Source organism: Magallana gigas, chromosome 5 (genome assembly GCF_963853765.1).
Source record: "Magallana gigas chromosome 5, xbMagGiga1.1, whole genome shotgun sequence".
Classification (NCBI taxonomy): domain Eukaryota; kingdom Metazoa; phylum Mollusca; class Bivalvia; order Ostreida; family Ostreidae; genus Magallana; species Magallana gigas.
In genome coordinates, this window is record NC_088857.1 from 48,722,184 (window position 1) to 48,749,684 (window position 27,501).

The window sequence follows — 27,501 nt, forward strand, 5'->3', positions numbered from 1 at the left end:
TTCAATTTTTTCAACTTCGAATCATTACGCTACTGTGTTTGTTCGTCAAAAGTCGACTCAAACTTGATCGAGTTTCATATATGAAAAAACTGAAAACAGAATGGTGATAGCTTATAAATACACAACACAAGTTATCGACCTTTTTATGCATGTCACTACGTCGCCATTCCGGCGATTAGTCCTCACCATACCTTCGGAACTTCTCGGATGACTTCTATCGAATAACGATAATCAGCCGGTGTCTATTGCAAATACTTTGAAAGAAAAGAATAGTACTGCAAAATGTTGAAAGTAGTTGAAGCTAGACGTGATGATGGGCAGGTTGACGATTACCACGGTACAAAGGTATGTGTAAATTTCAGTTTCAAAAATTATGACATAACTGTACCATCAGAGACATAAATATTTATGTCTCTGGTACCATACAGTACAGTTCGAATCCGGGATGATTCGCACCTATTCTGTTTCGCGCTGAGATGATTCGCACCTCGATGTTTCGCACCTCCCTCGGAGCGAAACATCTCACTGTATAAAGATATTTTTCTCGTGTTATTATTGCTCTGAAATTAATTATAACCAATATAAGAATTGAAATAAGTTATAAAAAACATTGAAACGATGTTTGCATTTATGTATGCGCCGCTATAGTGTAATGATTTTTTTCGTTTTCGTCGTCTTTTTTATGAGGGCTTTGAAGCCATGGCGTTATTATATTACCTTACTTTACATTGTTGCCTCTGCATCCATTCAACTACCATTTTTTTACTACTCTTGAATAAAAGTAATGTGTGATATTGTTTGATAATTTCCATTCCCATATTTTTATGAATTAATTCTTACGTCATTGTGGAGAATGACATACAAATTAATGAAAAATACATACAAAAACAACACATATATAGTTATGTATGCAGAAACACTTATTGTGGATCTTGTACATAGTGGTACATGTATTTTTACAAAAATTCATAAATTATTCTTTAAACAAATTGCAAACGATTGTTTGTATACTTACGTAGGCTATATGAAAAATAATACTATTTTTTTATAGTTGCGCCTCTACTAGAGGTCTAGTATTCTTCACTAGAGAACGTTAGTCATTTAAGATTAAATTGCCGATATAAATACTAACCTTGGTCTCATAACTATCACTTGTCTTATCATTAGCTGTTCACGGTGTTGTCCAAGCTATTGGTAATTGATAATTCAAAATTACTTAATTGGTTGTGCAATTAATTATATGAACTAGTTATGGTGTTATTTAAAGAATAATTAGCATGGTCTTCGAATAATCACCGGTATTACTGTGTTTTTAATCATAACATTATAGTCTGTTAACAGATTAATTGAATATATTGTGTCATGTGCAGGCACTTCAATAATGCTTTAAATTGGAGAAAAACCCTTAAGTATTTTTATTTCACAAATATTTTGGAATATTAACTTAATATTTACATGTATATATTTAATAAATCATTCATTATTGAGAATGTATTTGATGCGAAACATCGCGGTGCGAACCATCTCAGCGCGAAACAGAATAGGTGCGAACCATCTCAGCGCGAAACATGTTTAGGTGCGAAACATCCCGTACCCTACAGTTCCATACAATAAATTCTGGAACAGACTTCATGCTCTCTTTGACTTGTAAACACTGAAAGTCACCGACCAGGATACGGTCGGTTAATGGATTACATTAGTTGACAGGTGATGCCTGTGTAAACAACCAGACTTTTGAGATTCCGCTTTATTCCAAAATATAATGTATAAATGTGTCGTTAAATTCCCACAAATACATGATATAAATAATTACTCAACTGTAATTATACATGTCGTAATATAACATTTCATTCATAAGCACGTAAATTTAGGTAAGTATAAAATTATCTGTTAAGATATATTCGTATTAAACTAGAATTAAATAGATGCAAACATTTAAATATAACTCTTTCTCTCTACTTATTAATAATAAATAATAATTGCAATTTTTTATGTAGCGCTTTTATAATGCTGATGCATTTCTCAAAGCGCTTTTACAATTATTACCCTAGCAGACCTTATAGCATTCCAGAGCCTTCTCATTATGTACCATACTACTGAAATTATCAAATAAATATGGACATAGTTTACAGTAGTTATCAAATATAATATGTTAGTACAAATGATAATATATACATACCCTAAGTAAGGGTGGAATAGAGCGTACAGTAACTCCTTATAGGTAGCTATACAATGTAGGTAGGCTACATACACCTGTTAAATAATATCGTATTGTACTAACACCATAAACATTTCTAAAATTCAAAAATAAATTGCAATATCCAAGTGCATACTCTTAAGTATCATCAAAATAATCAGCTATATAAAGTGTATGGTTTATATTTATCCTATATAATCCTTTTTATGTTATTCTATAAATCTGACAAACTGACCAAACCGGTTTATGTTCTGTAAAAATAACTATTTCTTCTAAATTCATTCCTAAATAATTCATATATAAAGGTATAAGCCATTCTAACAACTAATCATGTTATATATACATATAGACATAAAATTTCAACTTGTATTCTTACTTACATTCAAATTATGCGTCCCGGTCGAGAGCAATTTTCAAATGGCTGCATGGATAAGTTAGCGACCTGAAGTTTTAGAACAAAAGAAAATCTTATATTACCAAAAAATCTAAAAATGATTTATACATATCAAAGAAAAATATATAAAAGTAATCGGAGTTTTATCCAATAAAACAACAATCTAAATTTATTTAGCGTGAAAAATATCGAAATAATATTTATTTGAAAACATCGATTGACTAAAGGACAGGTCCCCGGTTCGACACCCCGTCACGGCTGTGACTTTTTATCTTAATCTAATACTTTCTACATTAAAAATGATACAAAAATAGATATTTTTTAAACACATCTGTTACACCTGACTGGGGAGATTTCCAAAATCCAAAATGTTACAAAGTTGAACAGACAGATTATAAAGCAGTTGTCTATAAGTGACTTGAAATTTTAAAAATAATAGATTGAAGCATATATGATGTCTTTTTTTTCTTTTTACCAACTAGGCATGGTAAATCTTTAAGTTCCTTAAAATTTGATCTGGTGACCCTTTTTGTTTCCAGCTTTTAATTCAAAACATGAAATAAGAATTGTGCTGTGTCTCTTTCCAAGTCAAAACGTAACAACAAAGTAATAAGTGCACATTATCTTTTTGAATGAATTAATACTTTGCTGATGTTTTAAAGATAATACTTTTGTTGTTAACTTTCTGTCATGGCAGATATCGGACGCTTATCATTGGATGGAAGACCCAGACAGTGAAGAAACCAAGGCTTTTGTTGAGGCTCAAAACAATATTTCAAGACCATTTCTAGATTCCTGTCCTGTTAGAGATAAGCTAAACAAAAGGTACATAAATATGCAACAGTTAACAACATGATTAACCAAATCTCTTAACTCTCCTCCATTGATAGTTGAATACTATTCCCAATATTCATAATTCTGTTGTCCCAATTGTCCGGAGTCGTTATGACCTATGTGTAACAACTATGATCAGGTCACAACATGCAACAGGTACAGATATCTCCAGTAGCAAGAATTCATATCCAGGTGCCTCAACAATGCAGCACTTTAGTATCGAATATTAATTGAAATTGACACTTTGTTAATTGACACAAATATTCAAACATTGTTTGTATTTATATGGTTCTTTTGCAACCATAAAAGTTTCATTTGGTATTGAACTGTTGGCAAGTTTAATTAAAGTTTAAAAAAACGAGCAAAATGTTAATATCCATGCATCCACTGTATATGTTCAAGCAAGTCTCACTGTTTAAAAATGTAACATAGACACTTATTGCCTCTGCTGGGGATTGAACCCAGGTTCTTTGGTATGCCAGTCCAGTCCTCGACCAATTGAGCTAATTATAAAGGGTTAACTTGCTAGCCAGAGCTAGTAGGAATGCTATATGCCTGACTCTACCAACATTGTCCCAATTCATGAAAAGTCTCAGAAAAGAGGCATCCTTAATTCTTCCACAGTGCCAACACCTATGGGGCAAAGTACTAGAGACAATCTCTCTCACCCACCAGAGAATACCCAAGTCCCAACATGAGCACCAAATGTAACAGAGACACTTATTGCCTCTGCTTGGGTTTGAACCTGGGTCCTCTGGCGTGCCAGTCCAGTACTCTACCAATCGAGCTTAAGGGTGAATCCTATAGCCATAGGTAGTAGAATTGCCACATACCTGACTCTATCACAAAAATACAACAATATTTTAAAATTTAGTTGAGTTCAAGAGTCCTGATCTGTATGCTTTTATAGTGATCTTGTGTGTCACAGACTCATGGCGGTTTTTTTTTTAAACCAGACATGATTTTTTTAAGGCTGACCGAGCTGTGGGACTTCCCTAAGTATGGCTGCCCATACAAGAGAGGAGACCATTACTACTATTCCTATAACTCAGGACTTCAAAACCAGAGGTAATGCGTTTCATATGATCATTAAAGTGTTTGTTTAACTGAATTGACAAGAGTGTGAACAGCTGCTCAGATTAATTAAACACTTTATTCAAGGGATGAAAGAAATATTAATACAGTTATTGAATGTGTATGAGGGAAACATATTTGTTGGGCCTAAAGATGGCAAATGTTGCAGAGGGCAACTTTTTTGTCCGGAGGTCCAACAAATCATATGTTGCCCAATTTTCTGTCAACAACTGTTTTGTTATCCCCTTTACTATAGATGAAAGTATAATTTCAAGTAGCAACCAGCCATTCATGTCACACATCCATCGGCTGTTTTCATCCCACCAAGACCAGGCAAAGATTCATTACATGTATTAATTAGCTGTGACATAGCAGACTGGTCAACAAGTTCATTAAGTCAGTTTGAAATTTTGTTTTTATAGCATTTAAGTTCATTATCTTTTAGGATAAGTATGTACCTTTTACCTCATTAAATTATAAAAAAACCTTACAAACAGATTAACCATCGAAAGTCCTGTAGAGCAATATCACATTTTAATGGTAATTAACATTTGTTTTGTTAGACTTTTTGTTGTTAAAAACCATATAGATTAATGTTTATTATAAGGGTATAACAATTCTTTGTGTTGATAGATCCAGGAATACAATTTTCATTTTTCTAGTGGTTTTCGAATTTTGATACTGTCCTTCTTCATTTTATAGTAACACATCTTTTTTTCAAACTTTTAGTGTTCTTTATGTACAAGACTCTTTGGAATCTGAGGCGAGGGTTTTCTTAGACCCCAACCTCTTATCTGATGATGGAACAGTCTCTCTGAATGGAAAAGCTTTCTCAGAAAATGGGAAGTATCTAGCTTATGGTATCAGCAAGAGTGGGTCTGATTGGATCACCATCAAGGTACTGCTAGTGTAAGATTCTAAATCTATGATTCAGAGAGAGAGAGAGAGAGAGAGAGAGAGAGAGAGAGAGAGAGAGAGAGAGAGAGAGAGATGAACTTGTTTGGATGATCCAGGGGGTATATATTATTATTCCTTATTATTTGTTAATTACTGATTTTCAATACCACCTTTAAAGTGGAGTATTAATTTGAAATCAACCAAACCTACATTTACTACCAAGCAATTTGACTCTTTGAATTCAGTTCAAAGAAGCTCCTTCTGGAAAAGATTTGGCAGACACCCTCGAGAAAGTCAAATTTTCCAGCATGGCATGGACTCACGACCACAAAGGCTTATTTTATAATGTGAGTACAATTATGGTTACATTAAGATGTTTCAAATTAAATCTGGTTTAAGAATGCTGTTTTTATTTAGGGGATATCGTATTATATTATTATATCAGTTGCAAAAAATTGGTGTTTCCACAGTGAATATAAACAGGCAATGCCTTGTATTCTACTTTCATATACATGTAATTGCAATTGACTTAATGGCAACTTTATTCTAACTAGCACATATCTTTAATTATAATTATGATAATAGACAAAACTAATGGTTTCAATCCATTATGTTTTGTCATTGCTACATGTACATCACATTAAGTTCAGTTTTTATTTGTTAATTAATTTTGGTTATTTTCATAGAAATATTTAGATGAAAACATCAAAGCAGAAGGCACAGAGACTGCATCAAATCAAAATCAAAAGTTGTTCTATCATCGGATTGGAACTGACCAATCTAAAGATGTCCTAGTGGCAGAGTTTCCAGATAATCCAAAATGGATGATGTAAAGTATTTTCTATGACATAATATTGTTTATATGATTAACATAATATTGTCTTTTTCACCAGTACATAAGAAAGAAAGAGGAAATGGTCATAAAAAAATTCTTTAAGAGTCTTCAAGGGCTGTATGGTTGTGGCCATACATTTTTAGGCTCTATTAATCTTCTTTAGAAGCTTTGTAGAAAGAAAAATATACATATTCTAAATCCAAATTAGGAATTTTTCTTTCCCAAATAATAGTTTGTTGCTAAAGAAATCATGTCTACAGTTTTAAGGTATCTGAAGGTTGATTTGTTGACAAGTCATTCACCTTGAGGCGCAAAACTTTGTCTCTAACATTTCAGAGATATCTTATCTTGTCTTATCTTATCCCATATACCTTTACCTGTGATGGAGATGTATTTACCTTTCTTTAAAAAAATGAGCCCAAGTTTAAAGTTTGGAAGAACAAACAAAGGAAGTACAAAGGACTAGGTGCAGGATTCAGTGAATGTATATATGCTGCAAAATTCAAAGTTACACTGTATGAACAAAGCTTTAGAAATTTAAGCTAAAAATTAAAAAATTTAAAGCTTTAGAAATTTAAGCTAAAAATTAAAAAATTTAAAATTTAAGCTGAATAAAACATATGTGATTTGTAAAGATAAATTGTCTGATCGATGTCATAATAGAGATATGACAAATTCTTGATCATCTAATTTCACAAAATTTACACATTTTAGCAAAAATTAAAAAAATTGGGATTTCCAGTTAGTTTTTGGAAAAGGAAACATTGAGCGCATGCTCGCTGTAAACACTATATTTTACTATGATCTGCAAAATCATATAAAAAAATAATTATATATACATTATGTGAAAATGGCTTTGGAGCAAGATTGCATTCTATTCCTTAAAATTTTTTGTAAAAAAAAGGGGGGGGGGGGGTTCACAGAAATTAGACCATATTGTGAATATAGTCCTTTCTCTGAAAACTTGACGTATCAAAGGGAGATAAATACAATGCTACCTGTGTACAAAAGAGATAGGTTTGTACTGTAGTTCATGTATCTCATTCTGTACGGTAATGTTACCTTGTTAGTGGTGCATCTCATTGTATCTCATTCTGTACGGTAATGTTACCTTGTTAGTGGTGCATCTCATTGTATCTCATTCTGCACTGTAATGTTACCTTGTTAGTGGTGCATCTCATTGTATCTCATTCTGCACTGTAATGTTACCTTGTTAGTGGTGCATCTCATTCTGTACTGTAATGTTACATTGTTAGTGGTGCATCTCCTTGTATCTCATTCTGTACCGTAATGTTACCTTGTTAGTGGTGCATCTCCTTGTATCTCATTCTGTACCGTAATGTTACCTTGTTAGTGGTGCATCTCATTGTATCTCATTCTGTACCGTAATGTTACCTTGTCAGTGGTGCATCTCATTGTATCTCATTCTGTACCGTAATGTTACCTTGTTAGTGGTGCAGAGGTCAGTGATTGTGGTCGTTATGTCGTCCTGACCCCCACAGAAGGCTGTGACCCCACTAACAGGCTCTTCTATGTTGACCTTCAAACCCTGCCAGATGGAATCAGTGGAATTCTTCCTTGCGTCAAAGTCGTGGATAACTTTGATGCACAATATGAGGTAGGCATGGCTTTATTTATGACAATATCATCAGTATTTATATGTTTGAGTTACCTGAGATTTTTTATAATGTATCTCTTGGTATTAGATTGACTTCATTAACTAATTTTTGATTTATAGAAATGGACATAAATAAGTTCATGCGATATTGCAACAACATTTTATTGTTTGGAAGGCTATCGTGAAGAGAGACATTGTGTATCATGATTTTTTTTATTTTATTTCAGATCATTAAGACAGGTTTAACCTTATGCTGGTAGTTACATGTATTAAAAGAGAAGTTTACTTTTGCAGTATCTCACAAATGAAGGAACGCTGTTTACATTCAAGACCAATCTGAAAGCTCCCAATTACAAGCTGATTCAGATTGACTTTTCTAAACCAGAAATGGTGAGTCAGAAAAGAAAGTCTTCCAACATTTATTACAGACGTTAAAAAAAAAATCATTGAAAATTTGAAAATGATTATAAAAAATAATTTATATGTACATGTAAATCTTGCAGGAGACCTGGACAACTCTGGTGGAGGAGACAAGTTCTGTTTTGGAATGGACCGCCTGTGTCAACAACAACAAGCTGGTCATGTGTTACCTGGAGGATGTCAAGGTATGGTAAATGTCATGTGATGATTTTAACAGTATGGTGGTATAGCCATTACTGATCCTTGCATGTATGCACACAACTATAGATATATTTATTGAATAACTTGATGAATATTTTGAGAGTTTGTGAATTTTCGTGGCTTATACGATTTATGGTTTAATATTTGTTGGTCTTATTTTCTTGATTATTTAACTATGAATTCTTCAGTGGCTTTATGAGGTTTTTGACAGAGGTTGTGTTTGTGATTGTAGAACAAGCTTTATGTCCACAACTTGAGTGATGGTAAGAGGAAGGCAGAATTCCCGCTTGAGATTGGGACAATCGCGGGGTACAGTGGGAAAAAGGAACAGACCGAGGTGAGTGATATTTTTTTCTGTAAAGTTTCTAATGATGGAGGCTGCAGTTTATTCATACAGGCATACATTCCATACATAATGTTGTACTGTGATATGTACATTTTGGTTTAACTTTTAAAAAATGTGTATGTGTTTTGAATAACACTTGTTAACACTATTTTCAAGATGCTTTGCATTAATTATCATAAATATAGTTAGACAGGATTGATCGTCTTGGATAGATGTCTTGGTTCAATGAAATTGGGGAGCAAGTGTTCTCATCACCTAATACTTGTTTTGTTCTTATATTTATATCAAACACCAGTCAATATTATATTGTGCAAAGTTTGGTACATATAGGTCTATAACTCACATGTATACCGGTATGTTTAAAAAAAAGATGCCAAAAAATCCTTAAAGATGGATACAAGTTAACATCTCTATCATTTTATCACACAAATATCCGTATGTACATATATTAATGACTTTTTTTAATCTATTGAAATGTACTTTTTTTCAGATATTTTTCCAATTCATATCCTTCCTGACCCCCGGGGTCATTTACAGGTGTGACATGACCAAGGATACCTACACACCCACGGTAAGTAGCACTGGATCATTTACCCAGTTCCCATCAATGTTCCGTTTATTTCATTGACTTTTGATGGACCACTTTCATTGTTTTTTATATTACTGATATACCGGTATTTGAATCGAGCACAAATTTTAATTTGCTGTGCAAATAGAAAATTATACAAAAAATACTATAATTTTACCTGCATAGGATACAAAAGATGTATTTGAATTTGATATCAAATATATATTATTACATGTACAACCCAATCTTTTGTCAGACATGCTGCTATTTCCAACTTTTGTCATTGAACATATTTGTGTTTATTTTAGGTATTTAGGGAAACAAAGCTGAAGAACTTTGATTTTGACCAATATGAAACAAAGCAAATCTTTTATCCCAGTAAAGATGGAACCAAAGTACCTATGTTTATTGTGAAGAAAAAGGTAATCATTATGTCAAAGCAATAAAAATTTAATTTCCCCAAATGTGACCAATACTGAATAGAAGTTTAAATTTATTACTGTACTATTGCACTTATCTGCTTGTGTACACTAATCATTTATTATGCATTTGTACTAATCTGTTACTGTACAGACTGATGTACTAATCTATTACTGTGGAATCAGTAATTTTTGTAAGGGCGAATTTTCTTGGATTGCCTAAATTTTACAGGTTCGTGGGGACGTAATTTCGTGTATTATCCTAAACCTATAAAAGAAATATGACATTATTACCCTTATTTATTAATTCGTGGAGGATGTTAATTCGTGGGTGAGAGGTACCCACGAATTCCACGAAAATTGAGCCACCACGAAATCTAATGATTCCACAGTATTGTTTAATTGTACTGATCTGTTACTTTACACTTGTACTAATCTGTTACTGTACACTTGTACTAATCTGTTACTGTAACTTGTACTAATCTGATACTGTACACTTGTACTAATCTGTTATTGTACACTTGTACTAATCTGTTATTGTACACTTGTACTAATCTGTTATTGTACTCTTGTACTAATCTATTATTGGTTAATTGTACTGATCTGTTACTGCATGTACACTTGTACTAATCTGTTACTGTACACTTGTACTAATCTGTTACTGTACACTGCTGTACACTTGTACTAATCTGTCATTGTACACTTGTACTAATCTGATATTGTACATCCTAAACCTATAAAAGAAATATGACATTATTACCCTTATTTATTAATTCGTGGAGGATGTTAATTCGTGGATGAGAGGTACCCACGAATTCCACGAAAATTGAGCCACCACGAAATCTAATGATTCCACAGTATTGTTTAATTGTACTGATCTTTTACTGTACACTTGTACTAATCTGTTACTGTACACTTGTACTAATCTGTTACTGTAACTTGTACTAATCTGATACTGTACACTTGTACTAATCTGTTATTGTACACTTGTACTAATCTGTTATTGTACACTTGTACTAATCTGATACTGTACACTTGTACTAATCTGTTACTGTACACTTGTACTAATCTGATACTGTACACTTGTACTAATCTGATACTGTACACTTGTACTAATCTGATACTGTACACTTGTACTAATCTGATATTGTACACTTGTACTAATCTATTATTGGTTAATTGTACTAATCTGTTACTGTACACTTGTACTAATCTCTTATTGTACAACATATTACAGGATATGCCCTTGGATGGGGACAATCCCTGCCTTCTGTATGGATATGGTGGCTTCAACATCTCCATTAGCCCCCACTTCTCTGTGTCGCGGATGGTCTTCATGCAGCACCTTGGGGGTGTGTTTGCTGTGGCCAACATAAGAGGAGGAGGGTAAGGTCTTCAGCCGTTTTACTGTCAGATAGAATGGATGATCAAATTGGTATAATTTTAACCCCCACTTAGGAATATACATGTACCACATGTCCCAATAAAAATTGTGGAAGGTTTTTCTTTTTACAACTGAAATTGATATGTACTGTAATAATTTTATAATATGAGAATTACTTACATCACAGAGAATATGGAGATGATTGGCACAAAGGCGGGAGATTTGGGAATAAACAGAACGTATTCGATGATTTCCAGGCCGCTGCACAGTACTTGATCGACAACAAATACACATCTGCAAAAAAGTGAGAACATTTTAAAAGGGCATGGTCAACACTTTCGATTTTACTTTTCCAGTTTTAACACATGTGTATTTATAATGCTTGATAAAAGTATTTCCAATAATTAGCCAAAATTTTACCTTCATTTGTCAAGTTACAGGTGAGAAACAGAGCTCACAATTCTTTGTTAAAGACTAGATTTACTTTTGCATTAAAATTATAGTGGAGGTTTCAACAATAAGCTTTCATTGTTTCCACTGAGGATGAAATGTGGCTTACAATGTAAATGTACCTTCATTTGAATCAAGAATTATCATATCCTGTTATGCTCTATGGTATCCTGGCCATGTGAATATGCACAGTTTGATTTTTTTTTAAGACTGGTTATCAACGGGGGATCTAATGGTGGCCTTCTTGTGGGAGCGTGCATGAATCAGAGACCAGACTTGTTCGGCTGTGGGATAGCTCAAGTCGGGTAAGTTAGCAAATTTTCCAAAATACATTTGAACTTTGATATCTTGAACACTGATATCTCAAATACAATGGTCCCATCTGGTTCAAGATAATGAAGTTTGACTGTACGAATAAAACTGGAAAATTATAAAGGTTTAATGTCACATGCACATTAAACCTAAAGATTGTTTAAAACATACTGAAAGTATCTTGTGATAGTTGCTGTTCACTGGTTTACATGATTATACATGTACCTGTATTTACTTTTGGATTGCACATTATATACAATCACATGCAGACTGACCTTGGAATTTGATTTACAGTGAGTTTATAGATTGGGCAACTAAATAATGTTTTGTGTTGATTTCGATTTCTGTATCAACAGAGTGATGGACATGCTGAAGTTCCACAAGTTCACAATTGGCCATGCTTGGACCACAGACTATGGTTGTAGTGACAAAGAGGACCAATTCCCATATCTGATCAAGTAATACTAAAGAAGGAATTGCTAAAAAAATAAAAACATATATATATATATGGAGAATATAGAAATTCCAGTTAATACGAGGGTTGTTTGGAAATTATTGGGACATTTACACTTATTTCCTTGGGGGGAAAAGATAAACCCTTGAAATTTCACCAAAATGTACACCAGGATAGAGTTTATCAATGTAAAAAATTTATTGTCCATACCATGATTAGATCATTCCTGGTAAACTGACCAAATTGCCATCGCCCAGTGAACCGATGCAACCGCAAACTTACTGCAACGTCATTTTAACACTTCTTATTGATCCTATGTTTTAAACACCTAACAAACAAAGGGAAATTAGAATTAATTCATCATTTCTCATCTTTTGTTTACATTTCAAGAAGTCAACATTCGCATATTCCCTCCATTCTTGATTTTTGTGAAGAAAAAAATCTGGTCATTTCTAACCGAAAGTAAAATTACTGTTAAATGTCTCCTACAGTGATTCTGTGTACATATTTCAGAACTGTTGACATCAGTTAGTGTGTAAAAAGTACTTGATATTTAGTCACTTTGTCTGAATTCTAGCTAAACAATTAGTGAAAAAAGACGATAAACTGAAGTTCTTCATCCCTTGCCATCGTATAGTTTTTGTTAAAGCAATTGGGTGGCATTAAAAGGTCTTTTTCAGAATATTTCCATCAATTTGATGTAAATTCGCTGCGTCGCCTTCACGTAAACTTTCTATATGCCGTCGTTTTTAAATTCCTATTGCTTGGTAAATATATCTGTACCATATCCGTATTTCAACTCAAACACTTGTGAAACTTGATCAAAAGTTAATCACAATAGATAGCAAAATGAAGATATATAATCTGATTTCTTTTAGTATAAGCTGTTAGTTTGCGGACACTTACATAGACGATGTTTTAGTTTTCTTATTCTCCGAGTTTATGCTTGTGCCGGGTACCCTGACCACCGATTTGTTAACCTACTGTTGTAAACAAAATATTGAACAATTTTTAAATATTACTTTCTTTATTTATTTGTTAAGGTTTCTTCAATGTTCATGCCAATTTTCACCCTAATTCGTCACTTAGAAAGGGAAATATTCTTGTTGTCTCAATAATTTCCGAACAACCCTCGTATGTCTAAAAAACCAAGTTATTTTATACAAATGCAGGAAAGAATTATATATAATATGAGTTAAATTTGGCCCCCATAATTCGCTATTTTTTAAAGGTTTTGGGTACAATAAAATGTTGTTATTTTTTAGATGAGTTGATGTAAAATATATTTTTCACCTATTTTTTTTACTAATCTTATTTGCACTCACAGGCAGAATATGACGTCAGAAGTGATGCTATTTCTATAATTCAATCAAAATTAGTAAAAAATTGACATTTTTCTTATCTTTTTTGGATGGGAAATATAGAGCGCATGCTTGAACAAGGGCAATTTTTTTGTCACTTATTAGTCTTGGCTAGAAACATCACTGATTAAAATATTTTGTTTGTTCAAGCATGCGCTCTATGTTTTCTGAAAGAAAAACTGATTGAAAACAAGCTGTTTTATGCTAAAAATGCAAAAATGGCGGAAAAGGTTGTTTTTACGTTGTCATATTTCTAAATTGTGGGCAATTGAATCAAAATGAACATTAGGTGAAAACATCACATATATATCTGTACAAAGAAAACAAAGAATTACTAACAGAAAATGATGATGTTCATTTTAGGGGGCCATTGTAGGCCCATATCATATATATAGTCCTTTCATTGTTTACTTATAAACATTTTCCCTTTTCATAGCCTTAATTTTGATTTAATTTATTTAAACTTCAAATAACATGTATGAATGGTGTTCTTGGTAAAACATGGTTACAAAATTCACTCTGCAAAGTAATTTTTCTTCCCTGAAAATTCAAAGCATTGTGTACTTAATGAATAAATCACATTATGTTTGATTAAGCAATTTAAATCAAGATTTTTTTTCCCTAGCACTAAGCTCTTTTCTGATGTGTTTTTTTTTTTAAAGTTGATTACAATATTGTTCATGTGTCACCCTTAGGTCCTAAATATGCCTCCCCACAACAGTTTACTGTAAATGTTTGTAAGTTTATCACTGTAATTTTCCTCTTTACCTTTAGATACTCACCCCTCCATAACATCAAGGTGCCAGACGGAGACACCCAGTACCCTGCGGTGTTACTGCTGACCGGTGACCACGACGACCGAGTTGTTCCGTCCCACTCTCTGAAGTTCATGGCTGAACTTCAACACACCCTAAAAGACTGCCAAAAACAGGTCAGCTTCTGTTCAATCATAAAACTTTTCCTTTTGTTTTTTTAAATTTTCAATATAATGACAGATTGTGCAGTTATTTTAATGCATTTACAGAATATTGTTTTTATGCTTTTTAAGTTAAATGATGGACTTGCATTTGTTACTATTTTTCCAGATCATCTTTGTTTCATTTGTTTTACACCAGAGTTATTTCACATTTTTACAAAATATTTTTTAAATTATATTTTTTTCTCCAAATGCAGACCAATCCAATAATGATTCGGGTAGACACTAAAGCTGGTCATGGCAGCGGGAAACCCACAGCGAAGATTGTACGTATGCAAATGATTCTCTCCAAGGAGAACTTTCTTAAATCTTTCATTAATACATGTACGTTATTTTATAAAAGAATTAATCTTAATTGATATTTTTGTTCTCAGTATGAAATAAAGAAAAAAGGAGAAAAGGATTGTATTATTTAAAATTATTTTTGTTTTGAATAAGGCAGCTGCACTAAACAAGGGAGATAACTCACTCCTACATCCACAGAGTTTTGAAATCTGGTTTATATGATGATGTACATCTTAAGTGAACTTATTAAGATTTCTTTTAACAATTTATGTACATGAAGTTTATGTATGTTTCTTAATTGACATTACAGATTGAAGAGCTGACAGATATTTACAGTTTCATTATACTGACTGCTGGAGCTACTTGGAGGGATTGACTAGCACCCAGGCTCTAGAGACAAAATTAATATGAGCAATAGCAGAATGATACTGTGATTTTCAATATGATGACTGTACAGATATTTAAGATGTGTTTAAGTTTTCACACATGTTTTTTTGTACATGTGTTGATATTTTTAGCAAAAAATTCAAAATTATATTACATGTAATTTATATAATTGTACCTGAATGAAAAAATATGTAGCAGTGCTGCCAAGCCATAAATTATCTCAACATTTCCCATTCATTGTGTTCATTTTCTTCTTTGTGAGGTTAAGACAAAATTGGGCATACCAAATATGCAGTTACAGTGTACATGTTAATTTTATGTAACAATCATTTAGAATATGCATGAATTCTAAAGATATGGAAAAAAAGTAAGATGTTTTTATTTTGCTATGTTCGTGATTAGAAAATAACTGCAAACATTAAGCCAACGTGAATATTGTGCATTATTATATATAATTATTTTTCTCCAAGCAGTTAAATGGATCAAAATAGTTACTTAAATTGACTCCTCTGCTAAAAAAAAACTTCGCTGTTGTGACTTAAGTAAAAAAAAAATAAGCATGGGAAAGAAAATTAATATTATTAATTTTCATTACCAAAATATTTGTTAAAATCATAATTTTCTGATAGAAAAATCAATCCCTTTCCCAACCCTTTCCTTCCCCAACAGATTATAGCTAGGATTTTCGACGTTGGATTCGAGGAATATTTATTTTTTATTTTGGGTTTCATCTTTAGTTTCTGTTGGGTTTTTCGTTTGTTTATTTCTGGTGGGGTTTTTGTTTTAAGTTTTTGGATTTGTTTTTTTTTTTTTTTTTTAGTTTTAAAGGTAAGGAGTGGATACTTGAACACTCGCGGATTTAGTTTCCAGGAGGGGGTGGGGAGGATATCCAAAGGGTAATTTTGTCTGGGAAATGGAGGTGGGGGCGACGCCTACATTAACTATGTGAATTTGATAACTTGTTGAATTTTCCAGGGGGTTCGAATCACCCCCTACCCCTCTCTAGATCCACGCACTATGATTGAGTAACCAACAAAAATAAGAGTGTGACTAAAATGGGTAGCAAACACTTCAAAAATAATCCACAAAATACGAATGTGATAACGTTCAACCTAACATTTTTTATAAGATATTTCTACGCATGCGTATCCGGAAAAAGGAAAATATGGCTTCGAAAAACACATTCTCACAATTTTTCTCTCGGGACAAAGTAAGTAAAAGTACAATAATTAGTGTTCTTTGACCAGTTAAGGCAACAGAAATTGAAAATGATTCGTGATTTACTTGGATTAGTTGAATACAAACTTACATCAATTCAAAAAATGTTCAAAGATAAGTTTGTTTACATCGGAGTGATACTAACTTTCACTTTATATTGTGGCAACGATTACAGTTTTGTTAAACCTGGAATTTCACCACAGTTAATGCTGACCATATTTTTGATCACAATTTTACAAAAAACTGATTTACTCAATGTAATATTAAACTAAAACGTTTTTATAATCTTGTGTATTCTGTTGTAAGTCTACTCTACTTTTATCTTCATCCCAAGATCATGTTTAATGTTATAGCTGCTCTCTAAAGATGTTGAACTCTAGCTGATAAGTTTGATCAACTAACTTTTAAGTGCTTGCTCTGCTTGATACATGAACTAACATTTAGACAAAAACCACAGAAGCACAGAAAGAACAGTTAAGAAGCCCTGAAAAGTTTATGTAGAACTACATGTACATGTTTTATGTTTACAAGTGCATTATTCATGTACTTTGTATATAATTAATGCCGTCAATATACTTTCATGATTTATCAACTTTTGATTTTATGGATTAGGATTATGTGTATATATTTTCAAATGACTGGGAAACCTTAAGCTTCCCTTTGCTATGTCACCTCACTATGTTAAAAGTGTGCTTGGTGTTAATAATTGTTTCATGGTTTTATTGTTTAAAAAAAAATGGTGTAAATAAACCTTTCCCCACACTTTAAAAAGAGGAGGGGGCTTGAAATGTAATTACTTCTCTTTTAAAAAAATGAAAATGAAATTCATTATTTGAAATCTTTGGATATTAACCTTTAAGGTTTGTGTATGCAGTACTTATGAATACTCCTGAAAGTCCTTTTGTATGAAATAGAAAATGGATGAATATAGGTCCTGACTTATTTTGTTTTTACAGAAGATTAAAGTGGATTATAATACCTCTACTAACCTCAATACAGTAAAAAAAAAAAGTGTGTGGTAACACAATGGAATTGAAACGATGTAGTTAAAAAAAAAACAGCATAAAAACATATACCAGAAGGATTTTGTAAACAGAGCAATAAGACTCTCAAAAATGTATATCTGTGTTGAAGTCACTGTCAATGTGCTAGCTCTTGTTTCTAATGCTATAGCATGTATAATGATAGTTTTTTTTTTGCCTTTTTGTAATTGAAAAGTAAGGTTTCTTAAGTCAATTGTTAACCAATAAATGGGCCTCATGCAAATGAACTATATAGGCACTGGTATTTTTAATAAAAATGATTTTAATTAAGAATTAATGTTGACTTGAAATTTCATCTGATTCAGAATCTTAATGTGAAATATTGTTTCAAATACCCATACAAGTGTATGAATTAAGCCAAAAATTAAATGAATTTTAACACAGCTTTTGGGTAAAGAGAAATGTCAGCAGCAAAAACAGACTATCTTTATGAGGAAATGTTACATATGTAAATGACATAATTAGTTACATCCCTTGATATCAGATTGACAAATCTACTTTATTTGATAACTGTGTCAAGAAGAAAGGATTATAGAGTTACCATTTACATGATTTAGGCATTAGTGGTATGATCTTGTGTTATACATGGGGAAAAGCAAGACATGGGCCTAGAAAATATGTCTGATACTAATTAAATCTAACAATCAATTAATACTTTTATACAGTACATGATTTTTGGTAGAAAGCATTAATAGATGAAGTAAGATAATATTTTTTGCATGGATGGATTGGGAGTGTTAAGAGAGCAGTACCCCCTTTTTGATTTAGTAAGAAGGAAGTATGACAAATATCTACACAACTGTTTCCTGATCACTTATGATAAATAAACCGAGCATTCAGATTACAGTGCACAATGGTGGACATGTGACAACAAGATCTTCAGATTATTTTTTTTCCTCACAAATGTAACATATATGTACTACATGTTTGTGATAAGTGTTTGTGATAAGTATGAACACTGGGATGTTTTGCTCTTTGTGTTGGAATCCCCATTGAAGAATATCACTTTCAGATAATTTTAATAAATGAATAGATATAGAAAGGGGTTTTGAAACCCCAGATATGCCTATGATGCTATCAGATTTTGGTATGCCGGTGGAACCAATTGTTCTGTTTTTAACACATTATTTTAAAATAGAGGGGGTATATCAAGGTTATCCCCCTTGATAAATGCATACTATGCTCCACGCTACCAGGCAAGCTCCAAATTAACTGTCATTCATCACTCAATAAGACAATGTCATGTTTAAGAGATGGAGCAGATAGTAAGCAAAGGATGATAGATTTTTATGAAACAGATTTGCACAGAAATAATTGGAGAGTTTCCAAAAATGTTGTAAGATTTGATAAAAAGTTATCTTTTGTGAGCCGAGTGCTACTAGTGGAAGTGGTTGGGCAATGTGAACAGGGCTCTTCCTGTTAGAGACAGAGAAGAGGGGAGTTAGGAAAATGGGGACAGGCTACTCCACTGAGGCTGTAGGTATTCTGTACAGTAAGTTCTCATTGGTGTTGTCAGCAATAACCTAATGTACATTTAATGCTTAGGTTATCTAGATGAAGATTGCCAGTATACATTAAATTGCCATCATCATAAATTTCAGGGGCAAAGTATATATGTATATGTTATGAGAGAGAAATGCCTGTACTTATCGGCAATTAAATCATAAAGAGACCGCATACACTTCATGAGAGGGAAGTGTTACATGCTTGTTGATATGTTGATTTTTGTGCAATGACCAGTGCGTGCTCATGTGTACCGGTAATATTAATTTTCATAAATTTTAAAAACACTTTAAAAAAAAAAATCCCACACTTTTTTCCTTCAAGAAATTCATCCTCAATATTAAAACAAAAATAAACACCCCCATCTGTTTTAGAGGTCCTTGTGAGAAAGATTAAAATCTAGCCATCCTACATTGTGTTAGTGATAAGTTAGGAAAACAGCAGGCTTCAAAAAACAGTGTTCAATCATTCAGGGAATGCAGCTGTTTTATGATTGTTGTTTTTTTTCTCTGGCAATATAAGCAGAGTTAATCAGAAGAAATGTACATCCACACTATCAGTAAGTCTGATAGTGTAGCAAGGTGTGTTTATTTTCTTCTGCCCCTCCCCCTGCAGTGTGAGGGGGATGGGGTGTGTTTATTTTGTTCTGCTATAGACAGTGTGTAGAAATTGCCGTCTTTTGTGGCCATGCGTGTGTTCATGTGATTAGGACTCTGAGTCATGAAATGGGGTTTAACACATTTAGTGCACATGTCAGGGCTCATTATTAAGTTACAAAGAGGTGCACTAAATGGATGGAAAGTCCAATGAAAGCATATGTTATTATTAATAATAATGTAGAGTGTAAGATTTAATACACAATTTAGAGTAAAAATGTCTACACATACATTCACTTCTCTGTTCCCCTCTCTCCTGACCAAGAAATATTTATCTCTTAAATGGAATGATTTTACTGTTTAATTTAAAAACTTCATATGGTAGTTATGAAGATACATACCGGTACATGAATGTAAATTCAGGCTATTCTTTAAAAAAAATTTATGTCAGTAGAATATTGAAAAATAAAATAAAAGTGGTATATGTTAAGTTAATTTCTCTCAATATTTGAAGTACACATTATGTATACATAAATGTTTTCCTTAGGTAATTCATCAAAAACTCATATTGGTAGTACAGACTACTAAAATCAGAATTTTTTGTTAAAAAACTTAACAGTTACATGTATGAATCTTTTACAATTTTGAGTTCCTTGTCAGACATTATCAGCATGAAAGGAAACAGGTCATCATTTAAATAGTAGTCACATGTGGTTTTATGTATTTGCAGACTTTCCGTCCCAAAAAGAGATTTGAACCTGGGACCATGAAGTTTAATCTACACAAGCAAGCCAATGCCTCATTGAATTCTGGGATAGATTTAAAGGAAGTGGTCAAGCTTCCACCTGGAGAAGACATGAATGATTGGATCGCAGTACATGGTGGGTCTCACAAATTGAAATTTATGGGGTTTAATAGAATCATTAGAAATACATCATGGTATCACACAAATACAAATTGGAATTTTTTTTCACTTTTGTTTTAAGTGGTTGTTTATTTATACAATTGAAATGTAACCTATTTAGACACACTCAAAAACATGTACTTGAATTTCGTCCAAAAAAGGAGGTTATGCTGAAATTTTGGATTTTAACATGAGTTCAGGAAATACAGATGTAATAAAAGCTAGCTTTTCCTCTCCATTGTATGTGATTTTAGTCTTAAATGTTTTACAGATATAATATGTGTAATTATATCAGGCCAAAAAAAAAATGTGTGTGTTTCCTATTTCATCAAATTTTAAAATAGGGTAGGTAGGTCGGTTTTTTTTTTTTTTTTTTTTTTTTTTTTAAAATGAGCTTTTAAGTTTTCCCCTTTCCTAGCATATGATTTTTCTATACAATAAGAAAATGTATTTTACAGGTGGAGCAATCGTGGATAGAGACAACTGTTACAGAATTAAAGCTTTCATAAATCTAAGGTTTATTTAGAATGTATGCGAAGATTTTATTTTCATGTAAATAGAAAATATAAATATGACAGCCACTATAAATTAACAGAGTATAATACTCATTACCACAAATATATCATAAATTGGTTATTAGTTCTATTTTCCTGGTCAACTTACATAACAGTAAACATTAATATCGTAACTGTAAGTGTTGAATTCAGAAACAGAGGAAATTCTGGTTGATCAGACGAGAGCCTTAGAATTAAATCTTTTCAATAATTCCCAAAAAATGAATACATAATTAATGGTTTAAGACTTATTTTAAAAATTTTCATTTGCAATTGAACTGCAGCATTTTAAAATCATATTTATAATATGTGAATGATTGTTGGGCCTATTCAAAGACTTACGATGTCTGCAGTCTCCACACCCAGAAATATAAAAAAAAAAACTTTGCCTCTGCTTTTTTCTTGTACATCTTTATATTAATTTTTAACACATCACTGCCCTATGAAACTATTTATTGCATTTATTTATTGCATTGATAATTAAGCTAAAATAACCAAGGATAACTTTCATCCATACTGTCAATCTGCACTTAGAAATCTTTAAAACGCTTTGATAAGTGGTGTTTTCTATTGAATAGTTACAAGCGTTTTTTGAACTCTGATTTGTAAGACTCTATTGTTTAAACCAATTACGGTTGGTAATCTGGATTCGGAATAAAAAGTGTAAGGGTTGGTGCATAAAAAATAGGGTCGGTCGGGAAACCGGAAACACACATATTTTTTTTTTTTGGCCTCATGTTAAGGAAATAGGCTACCAAGCTAGAGTTCTATGTTATGTGTTCTATTACAAATGATACAAATGTACAAACATTAAGCAATATATTTGATGCCGTGCTTTGTTGTATTGATAACATCTTTGGCCACAAGGTTACATATCCTGTAAACTGTCATTTCTACTAAATCCACAGAAGTTGATGCCCACAAATATTAATGAATCCATGGTTTGCGTTACAACTGAACTTGGCAATAATATAAGAAAAATGCGAAATACAGGGCTGTAACATCAGTAGAAATTATGCATGCACTTAAATATCTATAGCATATAAATGAACATCCATTATTAAGAGATAATGTGTTTCTTTATGGAATACAAGTAGCACATTGAGGCACAGTTGTCTAATTTTCTGTTTGCTTTTTTTCAGTGGTAGATTTCTTCAATAGAATAAACCTGTTATATGGCACTGTGTGTGAGTACTGTACAGAACAGACATGTCCGACCATGAGTGGCGGACCCAAGTAAGTGGCCACCCCAGATATTGCTGGATCCGGCAATTTATCTATCGTATTTTGTTTGGGAAGTTCTTTCAAATACTTTATAGTAACTTAACCATGTCTTATCTTCAGCAATGTTGAATAATTCATAAATATCGGGGAGTTTATCATTCATTTTATAGATTTGACTTCAGTTTGGAAGATGTGTAATGATTTTTATATCTTTACAAATAATAAGCTGATGAAGCAGATAGAGACATGAATATGATATCTGTTATTTGGTGCTAGTGTTCTGATGTTGCCTTTATCCTGATAGATATGAATATCACTGGTGTGATGGCCAGACCTACAAGAAACCTACAGCATTACCCGCCCCTAACTATATAGCCTTACTTATGGAGTGGGTGGAAGCACAGATCAATGACGAAAATATCTTCCCCGTCAAAGTTGGTAAGTACACTGATATGATCAGACAAATCTATTGTTCTTAAACTCTTCCCAATCAGAGTCAGTTGGTAGATTATTTTCTCTCTCCAGATAGGTCAGTGTAATGTATTTTATCTGTCCTTTAGCAATCACACCTTCTTGAACTTTCCTGACAGAACTCTGAAAAACACCTCAAATGTGTATTGGATTTTAACAAGAGCTTGGACTTTGAGCAGTACGTGTCAATCTCCAATTTGATGAATGCGGGGTCTACTCATGGTTCACTGTCCATTTGTTGGCTAATAGATATGAATATGTTCACAACGACACTTGTCCTACTTCATCCTGGGATGTATATTTCAGTTTCAGTTGCAACAGTGTAAACACACAACTGAGCAGATCTTTGAAAAAACTTCTGATTCAGACAATCTATGGATATTAATGAGCTTCTTTAAGTGAATTAGAAGATGTCAATATTCGACAGCTTGTTTTAATGAGAATATTAGATAGTAACATCCCAAAGAAAGTCCAAGCTCTTGTTAAATGGCTCTAACATTACTAGATGTTAAAATTTTGATACAGAATTGAGTTGCTTGCTATCAATGTAAGTTTTGCCTAGTCAGCATTGAATGCCTCTTTTGTGGTTTATTTTAGGTTACATCATTGAAATTAATGAAGCTTAGCTCAAATCTCATTCAATTATGTCTGCATTAAGTATTTAAAAAAGAGTGGGAGGTTGTTTTTCTACATGTCGGAAAGGCTGAGAAGTTGTGATTGGTTATACTGATGTTCTTTGGTCATAGACAATTGTTAGGTATCTTTAAATATTGTTTTGTTTTTGCATTTTATCCAATTTTTTTTTATCCATGATAAGGAGAGATAACTCACACTACATCTCTATACCATTGCTATTATATAAACCGTGGTTATATTTTCTAAAATCACTAAGACTAGTACTGATTAGGTACTGATAGCTGAATATGTATGGATATTTTGTTAAAAAATTATCAGAATTGAATTATGAATTATGAAAGCAATCGGATACAAATTATCTGATAGTGTAACAATGACAAGATTGAATCTTGTTATAAATTATCTACATGTATTTTGTATGGATTTCTTGTTTGTGAAAAATAGATTTATTTCTATAATTTCCCCCAGTTAAATGTGCGTTGCATATTATTTTTGTATGAATTCTTAAAAGATGTGCCAGATAGTTGCTGATTTTGAATATTATATAATTGCACCCAAAGATAATATGTAACTGTCATGTACATTTATACCATGCCATGCAGCACAGTTGTTTTATTAATCTAATCCTAACATTATCAATATTTATGTGGATGAGCATTTGTAATATGAATTCTATATAAAAAATAACCATAGGAAAAATTTATAAATGTTTTATTTTTGTACATACCTTGGTAATTAGATTTTAAGATTTTGATAATGACATTATTGTTGCATGTTTTTCCCATATTAGGTATTTGGCTGGTTCCAAAACGATAAACTGAGAAAAAGATTGTTTTTTAAATATATGTTAATTTGATTTATTTTTGTCATATGTTTTAATGTGTTCCATTTGATACATATATATAAATATATAATTGTTCAGTTATTGAAGTAAATCTTTAAATTATGTCAGAAAATTTGACCTCAGTCTAAATATGATCAGTTTATGGTTTTGTAGCTTGGTTTTATTTTGGAAATATTTTTTTTTTTGGAAAAGCTTTATATTCCTTGGAAAATTAATATGTACAATGTTATGTTTTCAGATTCACTATAGTGTGATTATGAAAACTTTCGTTGCTGTAGACACAATAAGCTTATTGCTGTTAGTCTCTCCAGTTGTTTACTGTGCCGGCCCTACATGCATTAGAATACAGTTTATTCATTTTCCGACAATATAATACTTGTATATATGAAATTCCTTATTCATAAACTATAACACATGAAACATGATGTGATGCAGGTGTGCCATTTCCAAAGACATTTTTACCAACAGTAAAGAAAGTATTGTCACGTCTGTTTCGAGTGTTTGTGCATGTGTACATCCACCATTTTGACAAGATGGTCGCTCTTGGAGCTGTGAGTAGATTGGTTGTTGCCAGGCAACAGTGAAGTACATGTATAGGTAGCCAACAAGGTTGTCAGAAGAAAAGGCTTGAAATTTAAATGTTACAACTGGTTTGATAATTTTTCATGTCACAAAGTCTGTATTTATGCAGTGCTTAATAAATGTGAAAAGAAAAAAATTGTCTGAAAAAATAATAGAGGTCTGTCGCTTCTGACTGCTGCGTCGGCCATTTAGTGGTGCTCACTGTTAATGGACAAGAAAAATCACAGAATGATGAATTGTATTCCTCCACCTCTGCTTCAACCTCCACTAAACAATGAATTACTTGTAAATGTGGACAAAATTCAAACAAAAAAGGCACATTTCCAGGTAGTTCATAACAAGCTATAAATCCTGTATTCTCTGTTATGTTATGCATGTGTGCATGTCTAGCTTGATGCTCTTGGAAGATTCACCGGTATGTACTTACCTGGTAGACTGCTAATCTAGCTAGGGTAGAAATTAGATCAGTGTTGGTAGGAAGAGAGCTAGGTCATCTCAAGCTTGATTTTTGTTTCACACTTTTTGTAGGTGTACCTTTCCCCAAAAATTATCAACAAATAGTCAAGAAGATACTGACCCGTCTGTTTAGGGTTTTTGTACATGTTTATATCCACCATTTTGACAAGTTGGTAGCCCTTGGTGCCGTAAGTATCTCTGCTACAGACCTCTAGCAAACCTCTGTTTGAATATAGAGCTAAACATAGGGACATTTGATGTTTGTTGTTTACTATCCTTTCCCAAGTTAGTCAGCAACATTATGTACATAAATATTTCGTATTTCAAAGATTCAGTCAGAACAATTAATTGATATTGACCTATCTATATTGATGATTCTTTGCACTATTTTCTTTTGACTTTAGAGTTTCATTATTTATTCTGACAGTAATATATGAAAATACTTCTGTCTTACTCTGCAATCTTATGAATCAGAATGTACATATATACTTACTGGTTTTCTAACATCTTGCTACCTAATGTTGATACTAACCACAAAACCACAATTAGGGGCATTAAGATAGCTTACAACTATGGGAACAGGTCAAATAACAGGGAAGAGATATCAATACTAATTTGAATAAAGGAAATTATGTAAACTTTGAGAAAAAGATTGTTATTGAATGTATTAGTTCTCAATGAATGATCAGGCTTGGTTTGTGAAAACACAAATGGAATGAAGTTGTATATATTTTGTTCTCTTTGGATTGTGTTTGTGGAGAACTGATTCAAAATATTTTTTATTTTACAGCTAAAATTTTGATAATTTGTTAGTTTGATTTTTTTTAAATAATAAATAATGTGATAAAAAAAAATTTAATCAGAAAATAGGGAGGGAGAAGAAATAAAAAACATTATACATTATATACATGCATCCATTTTATTTGCAATCTCTATTTTTCTATCTTTTCCTCATAAACTTTGATTTTATTGTGATATGAAAAAACATGCAATGAAACAGTCAAATTTTGTTTGGTTTGAGCTTTTTGACATCAACTTCATCGTACTTCCTTTCTATATCCTCAGGAAGCTCATGTTAACACATGCTACAAACACTTCTACTACTTTGTGACGGAATACAACCTGGTGGACAAGAAGGAATTAGAGCCTTTGGTGAGTGACTGAGGGGGGAAAGTACTCGTATAAATCGAACACACAACACACTCTTTTGGTTGTTTAAAAATGCTTGTAAATGCTGTAAACCAAAGATTTTATGCATATGATTAATAGCCATGATTTTATGGTCAACCTCTTTTCTTGAATACAGTGTAATTTATCACAAGGGAACACAACATCCCACAACTCTTAAAAGTTAAATTTTTGGGTTAGATTTTTAATCTGCTATTCATAACAGGAAACTAAAAAAGATGCATCTATTAATAATTTGGTTTACAGAAATATATATGAAACTTTTTTATTTCATTTGAGGATATTATGATATTCATTTTTTGTAATGTTTTCAAATTTAAAGCAAAAAATCAATACAGTAATTTATCATTTTATCTTTAACAGAGAGACATGACTGCCAAGATTTGCCATTGACCAAAACAGCTGCTTATTTGACTGACTGAGGGGAGAGCACCCAGTAAAGAAGCAGAGCTCCTGTTTGGAATTGAATGAACATGTGCTGAATTTGCAATCTGTCAAACATTCTGAACCTTTATAATCCATATTTACAGGATTTTCCTATGTAGGAAAATTTTAAAAAGTGTTTTTATTTGATATGTCAGGGATATGATGAACACAAAAGTTGCTAAATTACAGATATTGATTCATAAAACTTTATGTTTGCAATATGTGCATTGTTTTTGGATAGTTTTGTTAAGCAAGAGATGGACTTTTGTGACTTGCAGGATTGTTTATTTTTGTTGAACTGATTTTAATGATTTTAAATATTTTTGTAAAGTTTTATATTTCATCTTTTCTCATTACAACCATACAATGATTTCTGTACAGTTTAGTCTCTTATGTTTTTACTCTTGCCAACCACTGAGATTTTTGTTCTAATGACATAAACAT

At 32.3% G+C, this 27,501-nt stretch overlaps 2 protein-coding genes across 5 annotated transcripts; both read left to right on the top strand.

Annotated features, from left to right (window-relative positions):
- The first annotated feature begins 183 nt into the window (after positions 1 to 183).
- LOC105319812 (prolyl endopeptidase) lies at positions 184 to 15,646 on the top strand. The gene is made up of 19 exons (XM_011417507.4): positions 184 to 345; positions 3,289 to 3,416; positions 4,398 to 4,493; positions 5,229 to 5,397; positions 5,642 to 5,743; positions 6,083 to 6,225; positions 7,684 to 7,849; positions 8,144 to 8,239; positions 8,353 to 8,454; positions 8,703 to 8,807; positions 9,307 to 9,387; positions 9,693 to 9,806; positions 11,041 to 11,189; positions 11,375 to 11,491; positions 11,847 to 11,942; positions 12,306 to 12,407; positions 14,539 to 14,695; positions 14,938 to 15,006; positions 15,336 to 15,646. Exons 1-19 carry the CDS (start codon positions 283 to 285, stop codon positions 15,399 to 15,401), a joined length of 2,121 nt encoding a protein of 706 aa, XP_011415809.2. The 5' UTR covers positions 184 to 282; the 3' UTR covers positions 15,402 to 15,646.
- Positions 15,647 to 16,466: 820 nt separating this feature from the next.
- On the top strand, positions 16,467 to 27,181 carry LOC105319811 (MOB kinase activator 3B). Of its 4 annotated transcripts, none has more exons than XM_011417503.4 (7): positions 16,467 to 16,622; positions 20,503 to 20,653; positions 22,373 to 22,466; positions 22,759 to 22,892; positions 25,516 to 25,631; positions 26,509 to 26,595; positions 26,995 to 27,181. In XM_011417503.4, exons 1-7 carry the CDS (start codon positions 16,554 to 16,556, stop codon positions 27,022 to 27,024), a joined length of 681 nt encoding a protein of 226 aa, XP_011415805.1. In that variant the 5' UTR covers positions 16,467 to 16,553; the 3' UTR covers positions 27,025 to 27,181. The 4 variants fall into 4 exon arrangements, with proteins under 4 accessions (XP_011415805.1, XP_011415804.1, XP_011415807.1 ...); XM_011417502.4 differs by lacking the exon at positions 25,516 to 25,631 and adding an exon at positions 24,841 to 24,956 and having other exon boundaries at positions 16,468 to 16,622; XM_011417505.4 differs by lacking the exons at positions 16,467 to 16,622; positions 25,516 to 25,631 and adding exons at positions 18,999 to 19,149; positions 24,841 to 24,956.
- The last annotated feature ends 320 nt before the right edge of the window (positions 27,182 to 27,501 follow it).

Coding starts and splice junctions, on each gene's coding strand:
- LOC105319811 (XM_011417503.4), top strand. CDS start 16,554: ATGCGTATCCGGAAAAAGGAAAATATGGCTTCGAAAAACACATTCTCA. Junction 25,632..26,508: donor AGTTGGTAGCCCTTGGTGCC/GTAAGTATCTCT, acceptor CTATATCCTCAG/GAAGCTCATGTTAACACATG. Junction 26,596..26,994: donor AGAAGGAATTAGAGCCTTTG/GTGAGTGACTGA, acceptor TATCTTTAACAG/AGAGACATGACTGCCAAGAT.
- LOC105319812 (XM_011417507.4), top strand. CDS start 283: ATGTTGAAAGTAGTTGAAGCTAGACGTGATGATGGGCAGGTTGACGAT. Junction 7,850..8,143: donor ACTTTGATGCACAATATGAG/GTAGGCATGGCT, acceptor TTACTTTTGCAG/TATCTCACAAATGAAGGAAC. Junction 8,808..9,306: donor GGAAAAAGGAACAGACCGAG/GTGAGTGATATT, acceptor ACTTTTTTTCAG/ATATTTTTCCAATTCATATC.